The sequence below is a fragment of the Chrysemys picta genome, chromosome 12, assembly GCF_011386835.1.
Source record: "Chrysemys picta bellii isolate R12L10 chromosome 12, ASM1138683v2, whole genome shotgun sequence".
NCBI lineage: Eukaryota > Metazoa > Chordata > Testudines > Emydidae > Chrysemys > Chrysemys picta.
The window spans coordinates 57,560,493-57,583,868 of NC_088802.1; the positions used below are offsets into that span (position 1 = coordinate 57,560,493).

Sequence of the window (23,376 nt, forward strand, 5' to 3'; positions counted from 1 at the left end):
CAGGATGTATAACAGGGTAAGGTGGAGTGTAATGTATTTGTTTCCTTCTCTCTCCCCACTGCCATGCACTCTTCCCTTCTGCCCATCTTTCCCAATCTTTACTATACAGGCTTGAGATCCCAGATGCAACCTCTCCCTCACCTTTCTTGGAAAGGATTGTTGCCTGATGGATTGTAACCTCTTCAAAAATAACAGGCATTTGTTCCATGGTAATCCCCAGAGACCGTGCCAGAGTTCGCCAGGCTAGCACCAGGTACCCAGTTGCTGGATACAGGACTCTGCCATCAATGCAGTGACCAACCAAGTAGTAATCGGAGGATTCAGAATTCATATCTGCCAGTTAAACAAGAAAGAACAAAAATTCTTTTAGAACTCTCAGGAAGCGAAGACTTCAGAGCAAAGAAAGAATTTCCAGGAATTTCCTTACAACCCTCCTGGCCACATAGAGGTCTTTAAAGCTTCTATTAATCTGAACCAGGCCAACCCCCCAGCTTTGTTCAGATCACTTCATTTCTAACCTCAAAAGCAGTTCCAGCCACAAAGTTAGCACACCCTCTTCATATAAGGTTTTGGTGATGCTGCTTAGAGGACTTTATATTCCCATTTTGTGAACAAGAGAAACTGACATAGAAGTGAGGAAGACAGGTACGCACCAATATTATAGATTGATGCTGATGAAGATCCCCCAGAGCCGGAGGGAAAGTCTTCAGCTTTTGGGACGTCCCAAGTCTGGCTGTGGTCCCACAAGATGTAAGGAGATATTAATGGGGTTCCCACTGGGGCAGGATATTCAACAAGTGGGAACAGATTATTTGAGAGAACGTTTATTCTGGAAAGACAAAGGTCAAGAAAATTTTTTAGTGATTTTAGCCCTGAAAGTGGTGAGAAGTTATAACAGTCTGTGGGATTCCTAGAGAAAGGCCAACAGCAAACCTACCACCAGAGTACACCAGCAACCGTCAGATTTGCAATTATAGCACCAGCAGTCCCTGAGACACAATGCTTGTATCCAGGAGGTAGTCTAACCTCCAGTTCCAGGAGTCCTCAGAATTTAACTCCTTCTCTTGAAAAATGCATCTGCCCCAACCCTAGCAGTATCATTTTCTTTGCAATAGACTTAGATCCGACCGAGGGACATCTCTTTCATAGCAACATCATGACTGTAGCAGACATGTTCCCTAAATCCTTCAGGGTAGCTAAGGGGCTGTCTCAATCCCTCTCAAAAGGAACCTACCAAAGGATGGGACACAAACTCTCTGCTCTCAACAGCTCCTTACCCAGTTAGGTAGATCTTTCCAACATGTGTCAGGAAGAACTCCAGATTGTTTTTGTGCTCTCTCTTCATCAAAGGTAGTATGGTGCAGGTTGGTTTCAAACTTCTCCTCAGGATAGCCTGATCAAGCAGAGATCAAAGATCATTGTCAGAGGAATTCATTCATTTCCTGGCCTTAGAGGTCCCCCTGCCCTACAGCTCTCTCTCTCTATGGATCTTAGACTTCTTCTCTGGTTATGACATCAAGTCTTTGTCTGAAGTTCAAGTACATTTGTTTGGCCAGGGGAAGGGGAGAGAAGAAAAGGAGGAGGACACGTTCCCTTGAGCAGGGTCAAAAGCATAATAAGGAGAAAATTTACCTAATATCCCTAAAAACCAACCAACCAATCCCCACACTCCAACATACTAAAATCCCACAGAAACACACAAAGAAAGCCAGGAAATGCAGAAGAGAAGGTGGTAACAAACAAGCAAAACAACCACATTTGCTTGGTCACGTTGTGCAACTCAGGCATGCTGCAAGTGCGGTAGCACCCCTGGCTTGAAATAGTAACCACCACCAAATACATGGTTTCTGCTTTCAGCACCTCCCACTATAAAAACTGTTCTACCACCCATGGCACAACCTGCATATTTTAATGAGATACATTTTACAGAAAAACAGTAATGTAAAGCTACACACTGACCCAGGGGAGGGGGGGGGGGGGGGGAAAGGAGAAAGGGTAGTAAATCCAAACAATGCAACTGAGTTAGTGTTGATAGTGCTATATGGTAGCTTGTGTATTGTCTCACTGGGTTCAACTGTAGAAGCTTAATATTGCATTAACATTGTTGAGTTTAACCCTATCTTTAAAAACTCTTACCAAGCCTTCTAAACATCTGCATTACTTACATCTAATGGCATTAAAATCAAGATATTATTGTATACCATGTTAAAAATGCTACTACCTTTGTTTTTCCTTTCCCTTGTCAGCTTGACAATTACCACCTACCTCTGAGTCATATTATATCTTTAATTACAAAGAGTTATAACAGGGTTGGCAAACTATGGCCCGTGGGCTGGATCTGGCCCACGGCTTTTTTAAGCTGGCCCTTGAGCTCCCGCTGGGGAGCAGGGTCTTGGGTTTGCCCCGCTCCGGCGCTGCAGCTGGAGAGCAGAGTCGGGGGCCGCTCCACACGGCTCTAGGAAGCAGCGACATGGCCCCGCTCCAGCTCCTACGCCCTCCAGTGGCCCCCTCTGGCGCTCCAATGGGAGCTGCAGGGGCGGTGCCTGCGGACGGGGCAGCGTGCAGAGCTGCCTGGCCGCACCAGAGAGGGGCAAGCCCAGGTATGGATAGACATGCATGCTTCTGCTGTCATAGATGAGCTTTAAACTACCATGCTGCACTCAAAGTGAATACACTGCTGCTCCACTGAGAGGCAGTACCTTTGTACCAGTAGCAGTAATTCCTCACCAGGAACCTGAGTCACTTTGTGCTTTTGCTTTACTGAAGTGTGGGAAGTGGGCATTTCAAAAGATCAAAGGCTGTGAACCAGGCCTGAGGGTTGAGAATAGGGATTCTTCTCCCTAAAAAAGCTGCCCAGAATTTCATTTCCCTTAGGAATCTCCTATTTGTGGAGGTCCAAAATAAGACAAAACACTATTTCTTTTAGGAATAACTACCTTTTCTCCTGGTAAGGCTCTAGCACCACTTCTCTGGCTTCCAGTTCAATAGGGCCAAAAAAAATCACTGCTCTCATCATCATCTCAGGAGAGGAATTCCAAAATGGGGAGCTTTTGAGCATAGCTAAAGGTACATCTGGCCACAACTGCCTTATAGGTTGCAGCTCTCAAATTAAGGCCACTGAGGAATACACCTTTCTTCCCAGCATAACCAGTCATTGGATCCTTAATTCTCCAAGGGTCAAAGACACCTTCCTATCTTTAGGCTTTCCATGTGCAGTAAAAGCCACAAGAAGAAATGGTTACTTATTCTAACTGTGGTTCTTTGAGATTTGATGCAGCCATGTATGCCACTTAAGTTACTCACAAGCAGTATCCACCCCAAGAGGCAGAGCTCAGGGTCTCTGGATTGCAGGACCACACTACCAAAACTAACATCAGCTCTGGAAGATAGTGGATCAGAAGCTAAATATGAGTCAACAGTGTAAAGCTGTTGCAAAAAAAGCAAACATTCTGGGATGTATTAGCAGGAGTACTGTAAGCAAGAAGCGAGAAGTAATTCTTCCGCTCTACTCCACGCTGATTAGGCCTCAACTGGAGTAGTGTGTCCAGTTCTGTGCGCCACATTTCAGGAAAGAGGCGGATAAATTGGAGAGAGACCAGAGAAGAGCAACAAAAATGATTAAAGGTCTAGAAAACATGACCTATGAGGGAAGATTGAAAAAAACTGGGTTTGTTTAGTCTGGAGAAGAGAAGACTGAGAGGGGACATGATAACAGTTTTCAAGTCCATAAAAGGTTGTTACAAGGAGGAAGGAGAAAAATTGCTCTTCTTAACCTCTGAGGGTAGGACAAGAAGCAATGGGCTTAAATTGCAGCAAGGGCGGTTTAGGTTGGACATTAGGAAAAACTTCCTGTCAGAGTGGTTAAGCACTGGAATAAATTGCCTAGGGAGGCTGTGGAATCTCCATCACTGGGGATTTTTAAGAATCCATGCAAGGGCTTTCACCATCTATAGAGGAGGCGGCCCTCTGTTTTTTGCTCTCACAGCTTGAAAAGGAAGCAGAGGACCATAGGTCAAAAGTCCCAAAATATTAAGTACTGAACCCTGAATCTTTTCAAAGGAACCTCTGAATATCCCGAGATGTTGCTATTCCTGAATTAGGATTCTAAGGAAGTAGAGCCATAACAGAGTGGGCTAGTTCCTGTTTCTCAGAATCAAGATGACCATAGCACCATAAGGGATGAAGAGTCTAGAGAGACTCGAACCAGCACCTGGTAATCTAGGGGAGAGCAGCCCTTGGGATCCCAGGACAACAGTTTCAAAGAGAACCTCAGAGGAACAGACCCCAAAAGGAAAGACTTTCTTTTCTGTTTCGTGGGACTTCCAAAAACCACTGGAACTATGAAAGGTGCCTTCCTCTGCACCATCTAAAGATCATAGGTCCTCAGCCTCTGGAGGGAGGGTGGGGGCATTATGACAAGAGAACAAACCCTTTTGAGTTGGAACTTCAGCACAGAGGGAAGCTCAGCAACCACAACTCACACCTGGGGAGATTTTAAGACAGTCTCCCTGTGTCATGCATTACCACAGCCTGAGAGAAGAACACCTAGGATAAAGAGTTGAAGGGGGCAGATTTATCCCCTTTGTGTTGAACACTGGCCTTCATGGCACGTGTGCCACCCTAACTGCCAGCTATGTGGCTAGACAGCCACCTCCTAGGTCTGCCTGCAGAGGCCTATGTACCTGGAAGCAAGTTATAGTGGAGCTCAAGTTGAGGCATCCATTGTCACACCTGAAAACAATTATGAGCCAAATCAGCTGTGAAGACTTGAATCAGAAAAAGGTAATATTGTGGGTTGTTTAGGAATACTTTACTAGATGCCCGTGTGACAGACTGAAAATGTCCTGTAATATCCTGAACAAACGTTATTGAATTAAGATGAACTTTACTGCATTAGGGTTAATAGCTTTGGGATAAACTGAATTAAAAATGCAACCATGTATTTGTCGTGGCACTGTAAGTACCTTCTATGGTAGGGAGTGGGATGCTAATGAACTTCCTCTTATGAGCCTTTGATGCCACCTCCCTGGGGAAATATGCACATACTAGTTCAAACTAGATTCTCCAGAAACCAACAAAGAGAAGACTTGGATAAGAGCCTGGGTTTTAAGCTGACGCAGGGCCTTCTTCCTAATTCAAAAAAAGGATAGGACCCCTGGTCCTTGAAGGGCCCCAAGCCTTACAGGAGGGTTGGAAGGACTTGGCCTACTGAGGCCTCATAAGACTGAATGCTTGTTCTGAGCTGCAGCTTTGATTAACTTGTAACCGCAAAGAAATCCCTAGGGTGGGATGATTCCTGTTAAGTTTATTAGCATGTGTGTACGTTTAGTCTTTTTAATATGGTTTCTCTTTCATACTTTTTTACCTTAAGAATAAAATAGGCTTGCTTAGAAAGAACTGTGTGGTAACTTGGATCTGAAGGAATCCCTCTAATCAGCCTGAAGAGAAAGCAAACATGTGTTTAGGTAGACTGTCTTTGCTGGGAAATACATAGCGAAGACAGGAAACTGTGCAGCTTGGACATCCTCCCTTCTGACCAGGGTGAGATGTAGTCCTCTACCCAAAAGAGGCAACAGTTGGGGAGCTGGAAGCCTGAGAGTGGGTGACCTTGCTGGAGCACAGAGAGGAAATACAGGTGTAGTTTCTCTGAACTGTGACAACCCTAAAAAGCCACAATCCCACAACTGAGGAAGAAGGTTGTGCTGGTTAAAAAAAAATAAAAATGACATGGTTTAGAGGGCAAGTGAAGGCAGTTACAAAAAAAATAAAACAAATGTAAGAAAGGGGAAGTTGATAGTAATGAATATAAATCAGAAGCTAGGAATTGTAGAAAATTGATAAGGAAAGCAGACAAACTGAGAAGTCTGTGGCCAGCAGAGTTAAAGGACAACAAGGAGGACTTCAAGTATATTAGGAACAAAAAGAATACTAACAACTGTGTTGGTCTATTACTAGATGGAAAGGGTAGAATTATCGATAATAATGCAGAAAAGGCCAAAGTGTTCACTAAATTTTTTTCCATATTTGGGGTGGGTGGGGGGAGGAAAAAAAAACGCAAATCATTGTGGGTTTTTTGATGTAGTCATATCATATAACACTCTTTCCATTCCACTAATATCTCAGGAGGATGTTAAACAGCAGCTATTAAAGTCAGACATTTTAAAATCAGCAGGTCCAGATAGCTGGCTGAGGATCTCACTGGACTGTTAAATGTTTGTTTTTCAATAAATCTTGGAACACTGGGGAAGTTCCAGAAGAAATCAAATGTTGTGCCAATATTTCAAAAGATTAAACACGATGACCTGGGTAATTAAAAGGCAAGATTGACATTGACCCTGGGCAAGATAAGGAGCTTAATGAGATAATGGAGGTAATATAATTAATGCCATTCAATATGGGTTTATGGAAAATAGATCCTGACAAACTTGATTTAAAAAAAAAAAAAATAGATTACAAGTTTGGTTGATAAAAGTAATAGTTCTCATGCAATACACTTAGACTTCTGTAGGGGCATATGATTTGGTACCACATGACTCTGATTAAGAAACTAGAAAGATATAAAATTAACCACGGCATATATTTAGTGGATTAAAAGCTTATTAGGTCTCAAAAAAATGTAATTGTAACCACGGAATCATTAAGTGGGTTTATTTCTAGTGGGTTCCTGCAGGGATTGGTTCTTTGCCCTTCATTATTTAACATTTTTAATGACCTAGAAGAAAACAAATATCACCAATAAAGTTTGCAGATGACACAAAAATTGGGGTAGTGATTGCTTGGTACACTGGGCACAAGCAAACAATGTGTGTTTTACATGGCTAAATATGGAATATAGACCACACTTACAGGATGGGGGATTCTATCTGGGGAAGGAGTGACTCCAGATTGGAGATCTTGGTGAATAAACAACTGAACATGGTTTCCCAGTGCAACGCTGGGTCAAAAGAGCTAATGCGATCCTTGGATGGATAAACAGAAGAATCTTGAGTAGGAGTATAGAGGCTATTTTACCTCTGTATTTGGCACTGGTGTGACTACTGCTGGAATACTGTGTCCAGTTCTGGTGGCCATAATTCAAGAAGGATGTTGATAACTTGCAAAAAGAAGAACAGGAGGACTTGTGGCACCTTGGTCCTCCTGTTCTTCTTTTTGCGGATACAGACTAACACGGCTGCTACTCTGAAACTGTTGATAACTTGGGGAGGGTTCAGAGAACAGCCAGGAGAATAATTAAAGGATTAGAAAACATGCCTTATAGTTAGACTCAAGGAGCACCACCTATTTAGCTGAACAAAGAGACGGTTAAGGGATGACTTGATTACAGTCTATAAGAACCTATATGGGTAACATATATTACTCTTCAATCGAGCAGACACAGGTATAACACAATCCAGTGGCTGAATTTGTCTAGGCTGAACTTCCAAACTGGAAATAAAAGTGTACCGTATTTTCCGGCGTATAAGACGACATTTTAACCCAGGAAAATCTTCTCCGAAATCGGGGGTCGTCTTATACGCCGGGTGCTGAAACCTCCGAGCTGAATCTGCGGCACCACATATGTCTCCCGGGCTGCTGCGGCTGCCTCCGCTCCCTCCCGCCCTGACAGGAGCGTGGGAACCAGCTGCGGCTGCCGCGGAGTGCCCGGGCGGGGGGATCCCTACGGGGAAAGGGAGCCACGATCCGCACGGGAGCAGGCCAGGGGTGGATCGGGGCGAACAGCGGGGGGTGGGAGGGCATCTTGCCCCAAGGGGTGACGGCTCCCGGACAGAGAGAGTGAGCGAGCCGGGGACCATCGAGGCTCAGCTGATTAAGACCACGCTGAGCGAACACAGTCCCGGCTCCAGAGACAGCGCTGAGCCCTATCAGCTGCCGAGCCAGTGCGCCGGACGCCGTGTTGTGCGGGAAGCCAGGCAAGCCGGGTCCCCTGCAGCCCCAGCCCGCGGGGCCCAGAGGGCTGCGAACCAGCCCCACATGTGGGGGGAGGGAGGGCACTGCCACGTGCCCAATCGCACCGGACACCGCACCATGGGGGGGGGGGCTGCTCTAGTCTGTGTGTAATGTGCAGGCTGGCACGGCACCGACCCTGCGGCGAAGCGCGGGGCGGGGGGGAATTAGCCGGGCACGTTACTGAAGTCCAAGCCCATGGCCAGAGCTTGTGCAGCGCAGCCCGCTCGCTTCCAGGGCTCCTAAGTAGCCAGCGCGCCTCTTCTGGTGCACGTCCTGGGCAGGGCAGCCCGAGCGGCTGGCTCTGCTTGTAGGTAACCAAGGGGCGGACTGGCTTGATTTGGAGCCGACTGTTACAGCTCTGCGGAAGCACAGGGCTGGGAGTCTTATGGGAAGTGCCGCAGGGTGGCCCCAGGGAAGCGCTGCGCTAAATGAGAGCAGAGAGGCGGGAATCCCGCCTTTTAATGGATGAGAGCGCGCAGCCAGGGCCGGGAATAAATGATTCTGGGAATAAACCCAGAGCTAAAGAAGCGCCCTGCGTATGCGCCAAAACTTGTCTCTTACACCCTGTTGGTTGGGGGGTCGTCTTATACGCCCAGTCGTCTTATACGCCGGAAAATACGGTAAATTTTTAACAGTGAGATTAATTAAACATTGGGACAATTTACCAAGGGTCATGGTGGCTTCTCCATCACTAACAACTTTTCAAATCAAGATAGGATGTTTTGGGGAAGTTCTACAGCCTGTGTGAAACAGGTGGTCAGACTAAATTCCTTCTCACCTTGGAATTTATGAGTCACCCAATGCTTTCAAATGCTCTTAACTTTCTGAAATATTTCATTTTAGTTTAAATTCTCTACATCTGGGCTGAGCACCAACGCAGTACCTTTTAGAAAGCTGAAGTGAGTTTTGCCCATTTTTGAATTATGTAGGGTGAAGTAGTAGATATATTTTTGTACACTCCTAACAAAAAAAAGTGGCTGTATTTTCTAGATGCAACTTCCTTAGAGTCCTTGCCTCTATGTCAATTTGCCATTTGTCTTACTCCTGCAAAAAAATATCATTGATTTCAACAGCATTACCTGCAAGGAGTAACAAGATCTGGCCTCAGAATAATGAAACTCAAGTTTATAGGAACATAAGACAATGCAAACTCATAATATCAATGTTAGTTGAAATGCAGCATGGGAACCACAAACCATTTAGGCTAAAATTTCCAGGAAAATCCACCAATTTTTAAGGTGTCTAACTTGACACCTAGGGATTTTCACAAGTTGTGAGCATCCATAACTTCAGCTGAAGTCAATCAGAGCTATGAATACACAGCACCTTTGAAGTGAGTACAGAGGAAATGAGAACTGAGAGGTCTCAAGTGAGAGTTACCCCAAAATTGAGGTCATCAAAATTAGTGGACACTTTTGAAAGTGAGCCTTTTCCTTAGTGTCTCAGCTCCCAACCCCTATCCTCCCATAAAAAATAAAATAAGTACTTATCTTCCTCGCTCTCGAGAGCGATGTGAGGATTAGTTAGCTAACATTTGTACAGTATCCGGAAGATGCAACATTACATAAGCACTATGTATTATTATTCTTAGTAACATAGGTGTGGTATTGCATTGCTATCATTACACTGTGTATTTTAGTTGTGTATGGGTTTTTTTTTCGTTGTTTTTTTTTAAACTATGCAGTTGTGAAAGTGAGCAATGAAATGAGAAGGATTAGTGTTGAATTATCTTGGTAGTTTTGTTTTTAAATACTCTTTCTAAAATGAAAAGCCCAAGGTAAATTAGAGCATAGCATAGAGCAGATTCAGAGACAGGTGGGTGAAGTGATTCAAGATCTAGGAAGAATTCCTCTATTTAGATACTTATATGGTCCTCATCGCCATGGTATCCAAATAGCTATCAAGTGCTCTTAGACAAAAGAGGGACACTTTCTAACCCCCAGTATTGATTCTTCCTGTGCCACTGCAAGCCTCCCATTCAAGTACTGGCCCAGCCTGATGCTGTTTAGCTTAATAAGATCTGACAAGATTACAACCCAAGGTAGTAAGACTTCAGGCTCTCTGCCCTACTGCTTACTTCCCACACACATTGTTAGATCATCCAAGAAGCTCCTCATTTCTCCTACTCGTTCACCAGTTCAGGCAGTTGACTGCTTGGGGGGACGACACAGGCGTGCACAATGTGCAAAGGCAAGTATTTGGATGACTTGACTGTGTGGGTGGGGATGTGGTGTGGAATATGTTGGGACATGTTGATTTTTAATGCTAAATCAGGGAGACTAGAAATGGCTGGGCAAGGTGTTCTCAGCGCTAGAAAAACTAAGATGTTCCCTGATTCTTAGAACCTTCCCAAGTGAAATACCTGTAACAGCGCATGTGGGGCAATCTCCACCACAACAGCATTGTCTGGAACATGCCTCAGACCTTCCTGGAACAGCACTGGGCTCACCAGGTTGTTCACATGGTACTCGGCAGAGGAATTCCGAGCCAGCTCACTCTGCCACTGAGACTCGGGGATGGAGGTGCTGATCCAACGAGCTGAACGAGGCTTTGCATTTGGAATTACCTACAACAGACCACCAACAACAAAATATCAGGCTTACTCTTGCTGGATGTCCACAGACTTCCAACTGCCTGTGCAACAGAAAGCCAGCAACTGTTACTGCATGCAGCCCAACCTCTCCTAACTCCTGCACATGAGGATCTCCTTTAAGTCCCTCTCTCCCCCAGCATGTAGGATGCTAGTCACGGCTCCCTTTATCCACAAGCCCCCAGCATAAGCCATCACTCAGTGACATTACCTTCTGCAGGGCACTAAGTAGGACTGGTGCAATAGACGCCATGTAATATGAATGAAAAGCAACCCCAGCGCTGCGCACCTCCTTTGCAAACACTCCTTCCTTTTTCAGTTTGGCTACAAACTCGTTCACAGCATCCTAGGAAATGGGATAGAATTGAGCAAGAATTATTATTTCCATGGAGTTTGGGCATCCAGCTTTCCTCTGCTATTAGCCATTTGATGAGGCTCTGTGCTCCCATGAAGAGGTATCACTGCACTCCCCTCATATTCCTCATGTAAAGGTGACACATCCCTGTGAATATAACACTACTGAAATACAGATCACATGCTTCTTGCAGACTAGGAACAAAAACAACAACTCTGATTCCCATCAAGTGGCACTTAAGTGTTTAAATTCAGATGCAAGAGGTAAGTTCCCTTCCATTACTTTGGTTTAACCGGACTGCCCTTCTTTCACTCCTGGGGCACATGGTGTAATTCCAGCAATGGAAGACACACCAGATGGAGCCCCAGTTTGCAGCCTTGGAAGGCAAGGTCTCTTAGGAAGGCTGGTTTCCATATATTTGCTCACCTGAGGCCCTGAAACAGTGACAGTGTCTTCAGAGTTGTGACAGGCAGGTACCACGCCAGGAGGACAACGACGTTTACATTCCTCCCATGTCAGACCTGCAGAGGAAAAATCCTCAAGATGATGCATATGTTCCCAGGAAAAATTATGCAGTAGCTTATGTAGCCAGGTTAAGCCCGGAACTCCTGATGGTAGGGATTCTAGCAGCTGACTACCCTGCTGGATTCAAGATTTTTGGGAACGGATAACCCTAGTCTTGTCAGGACCAATCTTAGGGTTTTATAATGCTCACCATCACTGAAGTATCTGTGCCCATGGGAGGTGGCAGAACTCACTTCCATGAAGAAATCAATCTCTAAATTTTGGGATGACGTTCTTGAAGTCCATTATATCCCTCGCCATGAAGAATCAAGTCAGACAGAGTTCTGTATTGCTTATGTAAAACCCACTAGATTCCACCAGCTATATGCTTTGAGATTACAGACAGAGGGATCAAAATTTCATCCCCATGATAGGGAAATGACAGAGTTCTAATATGTACTTTTCATGTAAACCTCAGATTTAAGACACAAAAGCTTACACTATTTGAAAAGCCTATTAAAAAGAAGATCTCCCTCTAACAATTTACCTTGTCCTTAGCAAGGAATGCCATTCTTAAAACTGGAGAGAATGGTCAAATTCTGCACTTGTTTACAGTCTTTGTGAAATTAAGGTATCACCGTTGAAGTCGAAAGTTACTATGGATTTAAGCTAGTCTAGTGAAAGTAGAATTTGGCCCAGATCTATCACATGGGTAAGAGGCAATGGACAAAACATGAGGTCAAATTCTGGTTATGAAAGATCTGACCTATTATATGCAGTGACTACCAGAAATGATCAGTGATAAGTAAATGACTTATGTACTCACTAGCATGCTAAAGACAATGCTAAATGAGTTGGTTCCCAGTGGAAATATCCTAGTAAGTGAAACACTAGAATTATGCCTGTAGCAAGTGATGTATAAATGCTTCAGCCCCCAACACAGCTGACCTAATCTGTAATTTTTGGCTCCTTTCTAACTTGAACATTCATGGTTATCAAATAAGGTGTTCATGAAATAATAAGAAAATAAAAATAGCAAAAGCTTTACTTGTAACCAATAGAGAAGTTGCCAGATCAGATCAGGGTCTATGTAGTCCAGTATCAAGTCGGACAGTGGCCTGAGAACTGGCCAGTTATGGAACAACATGCCCATAGAAGAAGTTTCTTCCTAGCCCCCACCCAAAAATCAGTTAAGGTTGGCTTATGCCCTGGAATAGGTAGGATAATTTTATCCTATGGGATAAATTTTAACTCATTATCCAGATTTTTAAAAAACAGGGTTTAATTTTTTAAAATCCTATTAAGTTCTTGGCTTCCATGAGGCCTTGTGGTAGTAAGTTCTACAGGCCAATTATGTGTTGTGTCAATGTATTTATTTTTATTGGTTTTAAATTTGTTACTTTTTGATTTCATAGAATGTCTTCTTGTACTTGTATTATGTGAAACTGAGGGCCCAATTTACCTTCTCTAGGAGATCTGTTTTGGTTCTTGAAAGGTAACAAAAAAAGCCACCTGTCCATTTTTTGTGACTTCTCTAAATTAGACTGTCCTAACCTTTTCACTCCATCATACCAAAAAACTCCACAAACCAATTCTTCCGGACTTCTAATTATTTGTCATCCATCTCTGAACCCTCTCTACTTCTGCTCTTGAGAGAGTGACAAGAACCAGACAGTATTGCAGGTGAAGGGTTACAATTGATTTGTATTACTGTACTTCTGATATTTTCCAGCCTTTTTGTTAGTTAGTTTTTAATATACCCTAACGTGTAACCAGAAAGATGAAGTTGTCAAGTTATGACCTGTAAGAGTTTAGATGTATTGGTAATTTTTTTAAAAATTGAACAGCTTTAAATAAAAATGTCTCTCTCCACCCACTTTCTCCACTGCCATGTCAGATAGCCCTAGTTTACTGCCGCTCATGGAATCTGTTTATTACAATTAACAAACAAGACAGGAGAGAGTGCGCATATGTGCATGCGCCCATGCACCCACAGGGATATTATCCACCTAGGACAGGTTATACTCCTATACCTACCCACAGCAGCCATTCCGCCTGGGGGTAGTTTGGCCTCTTTGATGCACCGCCCCCTCCAGTAGGCAGCAAGAATGGCCTCTTCATGACTTAAGGAGTTATCTGCATAGCCACAGGCCAGCTCTCCTACTGAGTGACCAACAATTCCATCAGGCTGCAGATCCATGGCCTTCAGAATGTCGATCTGTGCAATCTAGGAGGAAAAGCAGTATTACCAATGTCACATCAGATGCCATACCTCTGGCATGGTAATAGGCATATTGGAAAAGCCAAAATAAGCTTCCTTCTACAGAGCAAAGTCCCTTCCTAATCTTACTGCTGCTCCCTACACCCACCTCCAAACAAAGTTCTGGAAGGATCCTAGTGCCTTCCCCCCAATTTTATTCTTCATCAGTCCCTTCCACTGTTTTCCCACTCCCACAAGTCACTACCGCTGCTGCTGCTTCTGGGCTGTGGAGGTGGAACTGCCCACAACTGTACTGTGTGCTCAGCCCTAAGGCTGTCTGTGTAAGCACAGCACATGCACATATACACAATTCCTAACAATGCCAAAGGCACACTCAAACCTGGCTGCCACATCAGGTGTGCTCCTTAGCAGCTTACACAAGACTATTAGAAGGATCACGAGCTGAATGACCGGCAATATTAGTGGCCAAGCAGATACACTTGGAACAAAACTGGGAAAGGGCCTCAGCTTTCACCCTTACCTGAATAGCAGCAAGGCCAACAAATGCATGGACAGCATCTTCAAACGTGTTCTCATCTGCATTCAGGAGCAGGTCAGATACCTTCAGTCCCGTGTTCTTCAGAGCCTCATCGGAGCGTAAGATGGACTGTTGGAACAGCTCAAGCTTCATCAGGCTAAGGCCCATCCCCTTCCACTGTGTTCCCATGCCTGTGGGATGAGAGGAGACGATGAGCCTTGCTCATGGGGGAGGGAGAGCTGAGCATTTGCTCTAGCAATGGGAAGATGTAAGAAGAATTCAGCCTCGGAGAACATCTTGCAGACCTCAAATCTCCAAAGTGAACATGATGCACTGTTTTTCTGTCTCCTAGGATTTGTTACCAGGAGAAGGGAAATTTTATTAGATGGAGGATTATCTGCAGATAGTCCACATGATCAATGCAGTAAACAGGAGATCCTGAAAAAAAACACTCTTAACTAGTGCACATACCACAAAACTAAGCAGAACAAGGAACAGAGCATAGAATCAACAGACGGCCTCAAGCTTCCAAAGATACAAAACAGTTTGTTAGAGTCTGATCCCCCTTAAGGTGGAATTACCTGAGCAGATATACCAGAGTGGCCTCCCAGATGTCTGAGTCTGCTGAACCTCCTTTATGTCACTCTGGCTGCCAATTAAGGTGTAGCCCCTGTAGGGCATGGATGAAATAGGGATCCCAGAGATATCATTGAGCAGGCTCACAAATGAGCTGTACTCCCTCAGTCTTCTGCTTTGCTCTATTAGCATTTCCACTGCTTCCTGTGTCCTGCCACAAACTTGGACCAGTCGTGGCAAATTGTGCGTCTGCAGAGGGTAGAATTTCTTCTTATTTGGTCTCAGAATGACATGGACATTAGAACCTCCAAAGCCAAAAGAATTGATACTGACAAGGCCACCTTTTACTGGGGTTGGTTTAGCAACCACCTGGACACGACCATCTTGTAAGGCTGGAATTTCTGGATTTGGGGTGTTGTAATGAATGTTTGGAGCCCACAGCCCATGTTCCAGAGAGAGAATCACCTGGAGAGAGACAGCAGAACAGAACAATTATGGCTTAGATTTTTTTTTGTTTGTTTTAACAGACACCTTGTTAGTTTTGTTCTACAAACGGCTTAGCATTTGCACTTAAATGGCTCTTTCTGTCACTATACTGGATTTTAGAACACTTCACAAAAGGTAAATAGGTATTATTGTCTCCAGGTTACAGATGGTGAAAATAAGGCACAGAGGGGCTAAGTAGCTTAGATAAATCAAGGCCACCCAGGAAGTCACTAGCAGAGCTAGTCTGAGAATTCTGAAGTCATAGCTCTGTCCACACTACCCAGTAGACTGCGCTGTCTTACTTGACACGGAATATCATCCCTCCTTCTCCCCTCATCCCTCCACAAAATCTGCACTGCCCAGCTCATTTTTTTCCTTCCTCCCATGGTGCCTCCCCACCCTCTTCTTTACCATCACCGAATCTCCCATTTCTACCTTTTCTCTGCTGTCTGAGAAAGCTATTCCCAGACTGGCAGATCTAGCTAAAGGAGTCTCGGTCCTGCTCTGCATGTTTTTCCAATTTAGGTACAGGGCCAGAATGAAAGAAAAGTTATGAAGTAATCTACCTGTTTCAAACAGACTGAAAGCAAAAACGACTCCCAACTCATGGTTATGTATGCACTCAACCCCAAGACGGGAGCCCCTGGGGAAGCAACAGGTATTGAGGCTGTGCACATATTCCCTTGTGGCACAGGCAGTTCAGGCCAGAAATTATACAAGCAGCTGCAGCCTCAAAACCACACCAGTTATTGGTATTACTGCAGTGTTCTCAGGCCCCAACCAACATCCCCCCGCTGTTCAGAAACAACCCGCAAGGCAGGTGGCTCTGATGAGAGACAGTCAGTGGGATTATTCTCCTGAATTGGGTATCAGACCTGGAAGCCAAGTCAAGAAAACAAGACTGCAAAGCCTTCTGGGTAACAGCCCCATGAGCCTCATGATGGAAACATTCCCTGTACAAGCTGAGAAGGCTGCTGTGGATCTGGTCTAGTGTTTTATCCCAGATGCCTATATACCCACAAGGTCATACTCAAACATATCTGAAGCATTTAGAAAGGCTTAGCGGGTGCACCCACTAGGCTCCCCCAGAGACAAACTATCTAAGTGGGGTTTTGTCTTTCCTGAATAGCAGTTAGTTAAACACTCTGGTAACTGAACTACTCAGCTTAGATTCTGCTGCCACAGGAGATGGTTTAGGGAAGACTGACATGCTGAACTGGGTAAGACGGAATTTGAAGCCATTTTAGTTAAGAATATAGACCATGAGCATAGAACTACTTTATCCATATGGGCACAGTGAAAGTGGAGGTTTAGAAGTAAGACATTGTGGCTTTTATCTCTGACTTTCCACCACTAGGAAAGCAGTGTTGATGGCCAAATGATGTTTCTGTTTCAACTGAACCTTTGGGAGATGTTTGCTACCAACTTAATGAGCACTAGATTCAGCTCCCTAGAAGGAGGAGCTCATGGGGCTGGGGGAGGGGAGGTTGCTAGGAATAATCCCTTACAAAGGGTTTTTACTGGATTGTTTAAAAGGCATTGGGAAGGAGGCTGGGGACAGCATGGAGTAGAATTAAATGGGCTACTATTACTTACAAACTTCTATGTCCTATTTTATTTGTCAGAAGTAATTCTACTGTAAGAGGTGGGTGGGCACTACAGCTCATCCACATAAAGAAATGGGAATGGGTCATTGCCGTGGGATGTTCCTTCCAATTGTTCACTACAGCCACATGTCGCATCTTTAATTAGATTGCAAGATCTTGGGGGGTAGGGACTGTCTGTGTCTAGCACAACGAGGCCCTGATCCTGACTGCCGCCTCTGGGTGCTACCACAAAACTAATACTAACCAACAATATCCCCACTAAGCACAAGCTGCAAAAGGGTAGTGGTGGCAGAAATCCCTACCAGCAGGATACAAACCTACCTGCTGGCCTAACTACTGAAGGTCTGGTCAGTGTGGGAGGTTCTCACATCAGAGAATCCTTGGAGTACGCCTTGAGCTCCATTACAGAGACAGTGAGCCCAGCACTAAGGGTTCTTAGGTTGGAGCTGACAGCTCTGATCGACATCAGTTGGGGAGCCTGGAGGACCCCAGCTCAGTCCCACAGGAGAAATCCGAAGACTTCTATGGAGTCACTGTCAGAGGCTGAATGGCATCATGCAATGGATCTGACACAGGGCCTGCGACAGATAGTGCACTTGGCACAGAGACCCTCACAAGGAAGTCAGGGCTCTCAGACCAATACCAAGACCACATTCTGCTCCACCTCACCAAGAAGTATCTTGGTGTGCCAGGAGTTCAAAAATCCACTCTAGTAAAACAGAGACCATAGCATAACCAGGATATCCAAGCTATTTACAGGCCTTCAGTACAATAGAGCAGGGACAGGGTCCCATGTTTTCCATGATTCTGAGGACACTTCATTTACTGCAGAATTCATCCTATGCCTCAGAATAGAGCTCAAGAATGCAAGTTTTCATCTAGAAAACAAGACTGCAGTTCCTAGATATTATGGCAACAAAGAAAATCCTCCCAGCGTGACCTGAACATAACCACCACAATATTTGCCTTAGAGTTCTTGTTTCAGGCTGAGAGACTGTGCTGCTTCCATTTATGTGGCCATGTTAAATTGTCATCTAGGTTTCAAGGCTGTCAACACTGTTAGCTAGCACTCTGCTGAGCTGTTTAGCAGACATTCATCCACCAGTGTTGGCTACAGTAGCAGATAATGGGGCAGGCATGTGCCAGCTGCTTGCTCTGAGCCAACTCGGAGTTCAAACCTGTGTCTGCTCCCACACCACCCCTCACTTGAAATCACCTCAACCCTTGCCCACAACTGTCAAGGGAGCAGGGGGAAAAAGATGCATCCCCCACCCAATACAAAAACCTCCAGCCACTTCTTGAACACCAACAACCCAAGCTGCCTCCCATCTTTCCTAGGTGCCAAGTGCCCCAAACGCACACTCATCAAGTTATGCCACAGCTTTTCATAGTGATGCATAAAATAATTGAATATCAAAATCACCAAGAAATACAGTAATGACAATTAGCCATTTAATAAAGAACCCTCTGTTCTCAATGTTATTTAAGTGTTTGCAGACTTTAGGACTAGAGAGAGACAGAGACCCGAGTGTCTGGTCTACAAATTTACATCCTGTTTGTTGCAGAGCATTTGGAGCCTTTATGAATACTTTCAAATGAGGCAACCAGCAATAGCAGAATGGGCTGCCTGGTTAATGAGACAACCTCTTAAGTCCCCCCTCTCATCATCAGAGCTAAATTCCACAATGGGTCAGTGCACAAATCACTATATCTATAGATACATTATTTCTCAACTATTACATTACCTTGGCTAGTGCGGCAAGCCCAGAGGCAGGTTCTGGGTGACCCATGTTTGACTTGGTTGATCCAATCAATAATGGCTCTCGCTCTAATTGACAGAAAATATTTGCAATGCCATTCACTTCCTGAGGATCCCCAACCTAACAGAAAAAGAAATTAAGTCAGAATTATGCTTTATACGAAGCATGCACAACATGCAGTAGTTGGCAGAAGAGCCCCATCCCAAAGTCTCTAGCTTTAAAAAACAAAAAACAAAAAAACCCACACACCAAGGATTGTGAAGGTAATAGCTAGAAATGGGAAATCTAGTTCCTTCCAGTTAAATTGGAAAGAATGGGGGTGGAGAGGTGGATGGGCAGGGAGGGAGGGAAGGAAATTGAAAGGCGAGAAAAAGGAAAGATGCTAAAATCAGAGGGAAAGAGGAAGAGCCACAGGGAGATAAGAGACAATGGTGAAATTATGCTAACCTTGGTGCCTGTACCATGAGCTTCTACATACTCCACTTCTTCAGGCTGGATCCCAGATTCTTTGTATAAAGAGCTGACCAAATCCTGCTGCATCTCTCCAGAGGGAAATGTCACACCTGGAACAAGAATCATTATCAATTACCCATTCCCATCTGGGAGCAAAGTTTCAGCAACCTGTTCACTAATTAGGATTACCAGGTTTCTGAGGGAGATCCAAATATATGTTCAGGGTTTATGCTCACGTTTCCAGCACTAAAACTGTAACAAGAAGTCAATCCCTCAGTAAGAGGAAGGGGAAAAGGAAGGGCAGGGAGGGGTGGTGCTGGACTGAAACTGAAGTCATAGGATTTAAACTTTGATATCAAAGACCCTAGGCTTCTTCTCATCAACCATCTACTCCATTGAGCAGTGCTCATGGAACTGAAGCTCCCAGGGAGAAGGAAAAAGGAATTTTTTGTATCCTCTCCTTTCCCATCATAATGTCAATAATTTGCTACTTAGCCAGTGTAACATCACTGGGATACCCCTGGGGAGGGCAAAGCTGATCAGCTGAGCATCCTCCATTACCTTCATATGGAAGAAAGTGCTAACCACTTAACTAGATTCACTTATGACAAGAAAGGGTCAGAATTTTCCATTAATCAGGAGAAATGGATCTCCCAAGCCCCAAAAAAGGGAAACTCCAGAAGAGTTAGCAATAGCCTCAATCCCGCTGTTCTTGGGATAAACATTGAAAAGAACATGAGACTCTCATGGTCTCCCAGAGATTTGAGACCCACCTTGCTCCTTAAAACCATCAGTGTTACTCCCCGCATTGACTATTGTGGCATAAATCCGTTTGGCCATGGATTTCTTGGTCATGAGGATGACCACTACAGCTTCGGAGCGGCAATATCCATTCCCTGTGGGCAGAGGAAGAATGAAATAAAAGCAAAGAGAAATCCAGACAGCCCTGCATATGACGAAGCAGTGAATTACTGTGCGCTATAGTGTCATTCCTGAAGAGCCTTAAAAGTAGGATTGTCCCTTTGAAAGGCATGACAGACAAGTTCAGCTAAATATCAGACTTAAAGAGGGGTCTCCCTCTTGGTCTATGAAGCCTTGGAACACTTTCCAGCGTGACATTCCTGTCTGCCCACCACCCCCATTGTAGGGAAATGGACCACGTTTTCCTTTCCCATCCTTATAGCTTATGTTCCTATTGAGTGTACAGCCCTTGGCAGTTCCAGTGTTTGTGGCAAATAACATGAGCAAGGACAGAAGAGAGTGAAACCACTTTTCGGTTTCAATATAGATTCCCTGGAGGAAGCAACACTGTGCTCTGTGAGAGGCAGCCAATGCGATTTGGACCTAATCCCTTACCTGAAGCATCAAAGGACTTGCAGGCACCATCAGGACTAAGCATGCCAAGTTTCATGAACTGAACAGAAGTGTTGGGTTTCAATAGGAGGTTGACGCCTCCTACAAGGGCTGCATTACACTCTCCATGACGAATTGCCTTGTAAGCATTTTCCAAAGCAACGAGGCTAGAGGAACATGCCGTATCGATGGCCATGCTTGGTCCTTGGGGGAAAAAAATAAAAAAATAAAAACCAAAGTCAATCATTTTGTTCTGTTTCCCACAATTGCTGTTCAGAACCTGCCATCTCTGCTCTCCAGGGACTGGAGCTTAGGATCTTTAAAGAAGCTGATCAAGTGATACTCTAATAACCTTTATCTATCCCAATGCACTGACAATATTGCCCTCCTGATCCCAAGAAAGGCTGGTTTGGCCAAACTGTGCCCTTTCCACTTTGTTTATGAACAGAATTATGTAGCAGAAGCTACTGGCATATCATCTCAGGAAGGACTCATCCATTTCTCCGTTACCACCACTAAAACCCTTTGTCCCTGGTCCGATTATTTCTCTCACTTTCAGCCTCCTCCTCCGTGGCCCCTGGCCTTGCTCTCCTGTAATCAGCTCACCACCTCCATACCCAGACTTCCTCATCCTCTGCCCTGCCTTTAAGGCTGTGCACAGTACAGATCTTGCCTATTCCTTCACCCTCACCACATCTGATGGCCTCCTCACCTCCTTTACTTTGCCTAAGCTACAGAGCTAACTGCTCCCTTTGTGAGTCTTCTTCCAACCACTCATCTGTGGGCCAGTTTCTATATTGTCTTCCACCAACTGACCATGTAAATAAGCAAAAAACTCCCAAAGTAGCAAACCTCTTTTCCTGAAGGTCTTCCCACCATCCTCCTCTTCTCAGAAGAGTACCAACTACCCCAGCCCAGACCTCAAGCACTAAGTCTGCATGCTGAGCCTCGCTGCCCAGTCACATCACATTCACTGCTTCCAGTTTCCCCACCCAGCATTTGTACATGGCCCCTTCCTGGATGAGAAAGCTATGTTTTCATGTCTGTGTAAGTACCTACCACACAATGGATGCTATACTATCGCCAAACTGCTATTACTAATCAACATTACAGAGCCCTTGAACACTTACCTTTTAAGTCAAAGAAGTAGGAAATTCTGTTGGCAAACATAGCACGCTGGCAGCCTGTCATACTGTATCCTAGCAGTTGCTCAGGGTCTTGGCTAAATGCTTCACCAGCTTCTGATCCACTCACACCTATCCACACACCTGTGTCTGTGCCACGTAGGGCAGCTGGATTAATTCCTGAGATGACATCAGAAGGCACATTACACACCAGGCACAATCTCAAATTGAAGGACAAACTAGCAAGATTAGGTACATTTAGCACCAGAGATTTTGCAGCTATTCCATGATTACAGAACAGCATAATTCTCTCCCTGCATTGATTTGCCAATTGCTTAATTCCCTCCTCTGCCAGCCTCTTTGAGATATTCTCACATGGTGATTATTTCAGGTACATCTCCCCAACTCATGGACCTTACTGATCTCACAGCAGAGATCCACCAGAACTTTATGTCAGCCTCAGTGCAGCTAGCTCGGATGGCATCTCTAATCAGTCAGGTACTGTTTGAGTGTTGTGTAGAACTAGAGCAGACTGCATGGAACATGGGGTTTAGAGGCTGTCCAGGTGTATATAAACTGGTAAGAGAGTCCTGTGCAGGAGAAGGGAGTAGGTAGAAGAGCAGAAACATCTAGCCCCCAGGAATTATGGAAAGGCATTGGAGGACTATTAGAACCCAAGTTCTATAACTCAGATTGCAGTCTGAGTCCACACTGCAAAGTGGGCAGGTTAAGCCCAAGTTTAAGTGAAACAAGGGTGCTAATCTATACTCCCCAGCCAGTTAAGCAAGCCCAGTTTCAAACCATACATAAACCCAAGTAAAAATGTTTGTGTGTGGATGATAGGGGGCTAGGGCTAAAACTCAGGAAAAAGCCCTGGTTAGCTCTGCAATGAAGACATACTTTAAAGAGGCTAAAAGTAAGTCCCAGAGAACAAGAGCTGAAACATTTATGTGGTTGAAAAGTGAGGAAGGAAAGGGCCAGAGTGCGTGGGGATTTTAAGTATAGTTTTAAAAGGGAGAAGGACACCTAATCACTAGCAAAAGGCGGGGGGAGGGGGAGAGAGGAGGGAGGAATCTTTATGCCTTAAAAAGATGTCAATATTTTACAAGACATCTGCAAGTATTCTAGAGAGCCACAGAACATACAGGGCCGAATCCTCAAGTCTTGACTCAACAAACAGAAATAAAACCTTTTGATAACATAGAACCAGGAGTCCTGCAGAATGAGGTGTAGTGACAGAGCACCTGGATGACTTCTTTTGCCTCCTCTCCTACTTTTCTCCTTCACTGTCAAGGCCCTTCCTGGCCTATCTCACTCAGTATTGAAAGGCCAACTCCTCTTCTGCTGGGCCTTTGGTGCCCACCTCAATCACCCACTTGTTACATTTTCAAACAGGCACCTTCGTGCTTTATCTCATGCTGCCACTCATGCTTGGGAGGCAGTACCTGTAATCACCCACAAAACTAACTCATTGTCCTCCTCATAATTCTCTCATTTGTGAAACATACAACATAAATTGACAACATTTGGGCTACTGGTGTGCAGAGACCAATGCCTATAATGATAACCAGTAAAGGCTCATTGTTCCCCTGTAGTCTGTTTGTATCCATCTGTTGTCTTGTTAGCTCTCTGGACAGGGACCATCTTTTTGTTGTGTTTGTACAGCACCTAGCACAATGGGGTCCTGGACCATGACTGGGGCTCTTAGGAACTGTGTTAATACAAATAAATAATAAGAGCTGTAGATGGAAAGTTTCTGGTGTCTCAAGGACTGTTTCTGGCTTTGTCACTGGGGGTCTCATTTTTAAAACACTAAATCCATTCAATTTTAGAGAAAAAGCTTTTTTAAAAGAATAGATATCATTAAAATTTCTAAAGGTTCC

The 23,376-nt window shown here is 44.6% G+C and overlaps 1 protein-coding gene across 1 annotated transcript in view; it reads right to left on the bottom strand.

The window, feature by feature from the left end:
- Positions 1-23,376, bottom strand: part of FASN (fatty acid synthase) — a 70,850-nt gene that overhangs the window by 36,605 nt on the left and 10,869 nt on the right. The window contains exons 4-17 of the mRNA XM_005283095.5: positions 21,500-21,673; positions 20,373-20,573; positions 19,790-19,912; positions 19,011-19,126; positions 18,549-18,683; positions 14,716-15,175; positions 14,138-14,325; positions 13,434-13,623; positions 11,319-11,413; positions 10,749-10,883; positions 10,310-10,513; positions 1,278-1,393; positions 654-829; positions 142-333 (exon numbers count right to left, since the gene is read on the bottom strand). Coding sequence (XP_005283152.1) covers positions 142-333; positions 654-829; positions 1,278-1,393; positions 10,310-10,513; positions 10,749-10,883; positions 11,319-11,413; positions 13,434-13,623; positions 14,138-14,325; positions 14,716-15,175; positions 18,549-18,683; positions 19,011-19,126; positions 19,790-19,912; positions 20,373-20,573; positions 21,500-21,673 — 2,505 coding nt within the window. The remainder of the gene's footprint in view (positions 1-141; positions 334-653; positions 830-1,277; positions 1,394-10,309; positions 10,514-10,748; positions 10,884-11,318; positions 11,414-13,433; positions 13,624-14,137; positions 14,326-14,715; positions 15,176-18,548; positions 18,684-19,010; positions 19,127-19,789; positions 19,913-20,372; positions 20,574-21,499; positions 21,674-23,376) is intronic.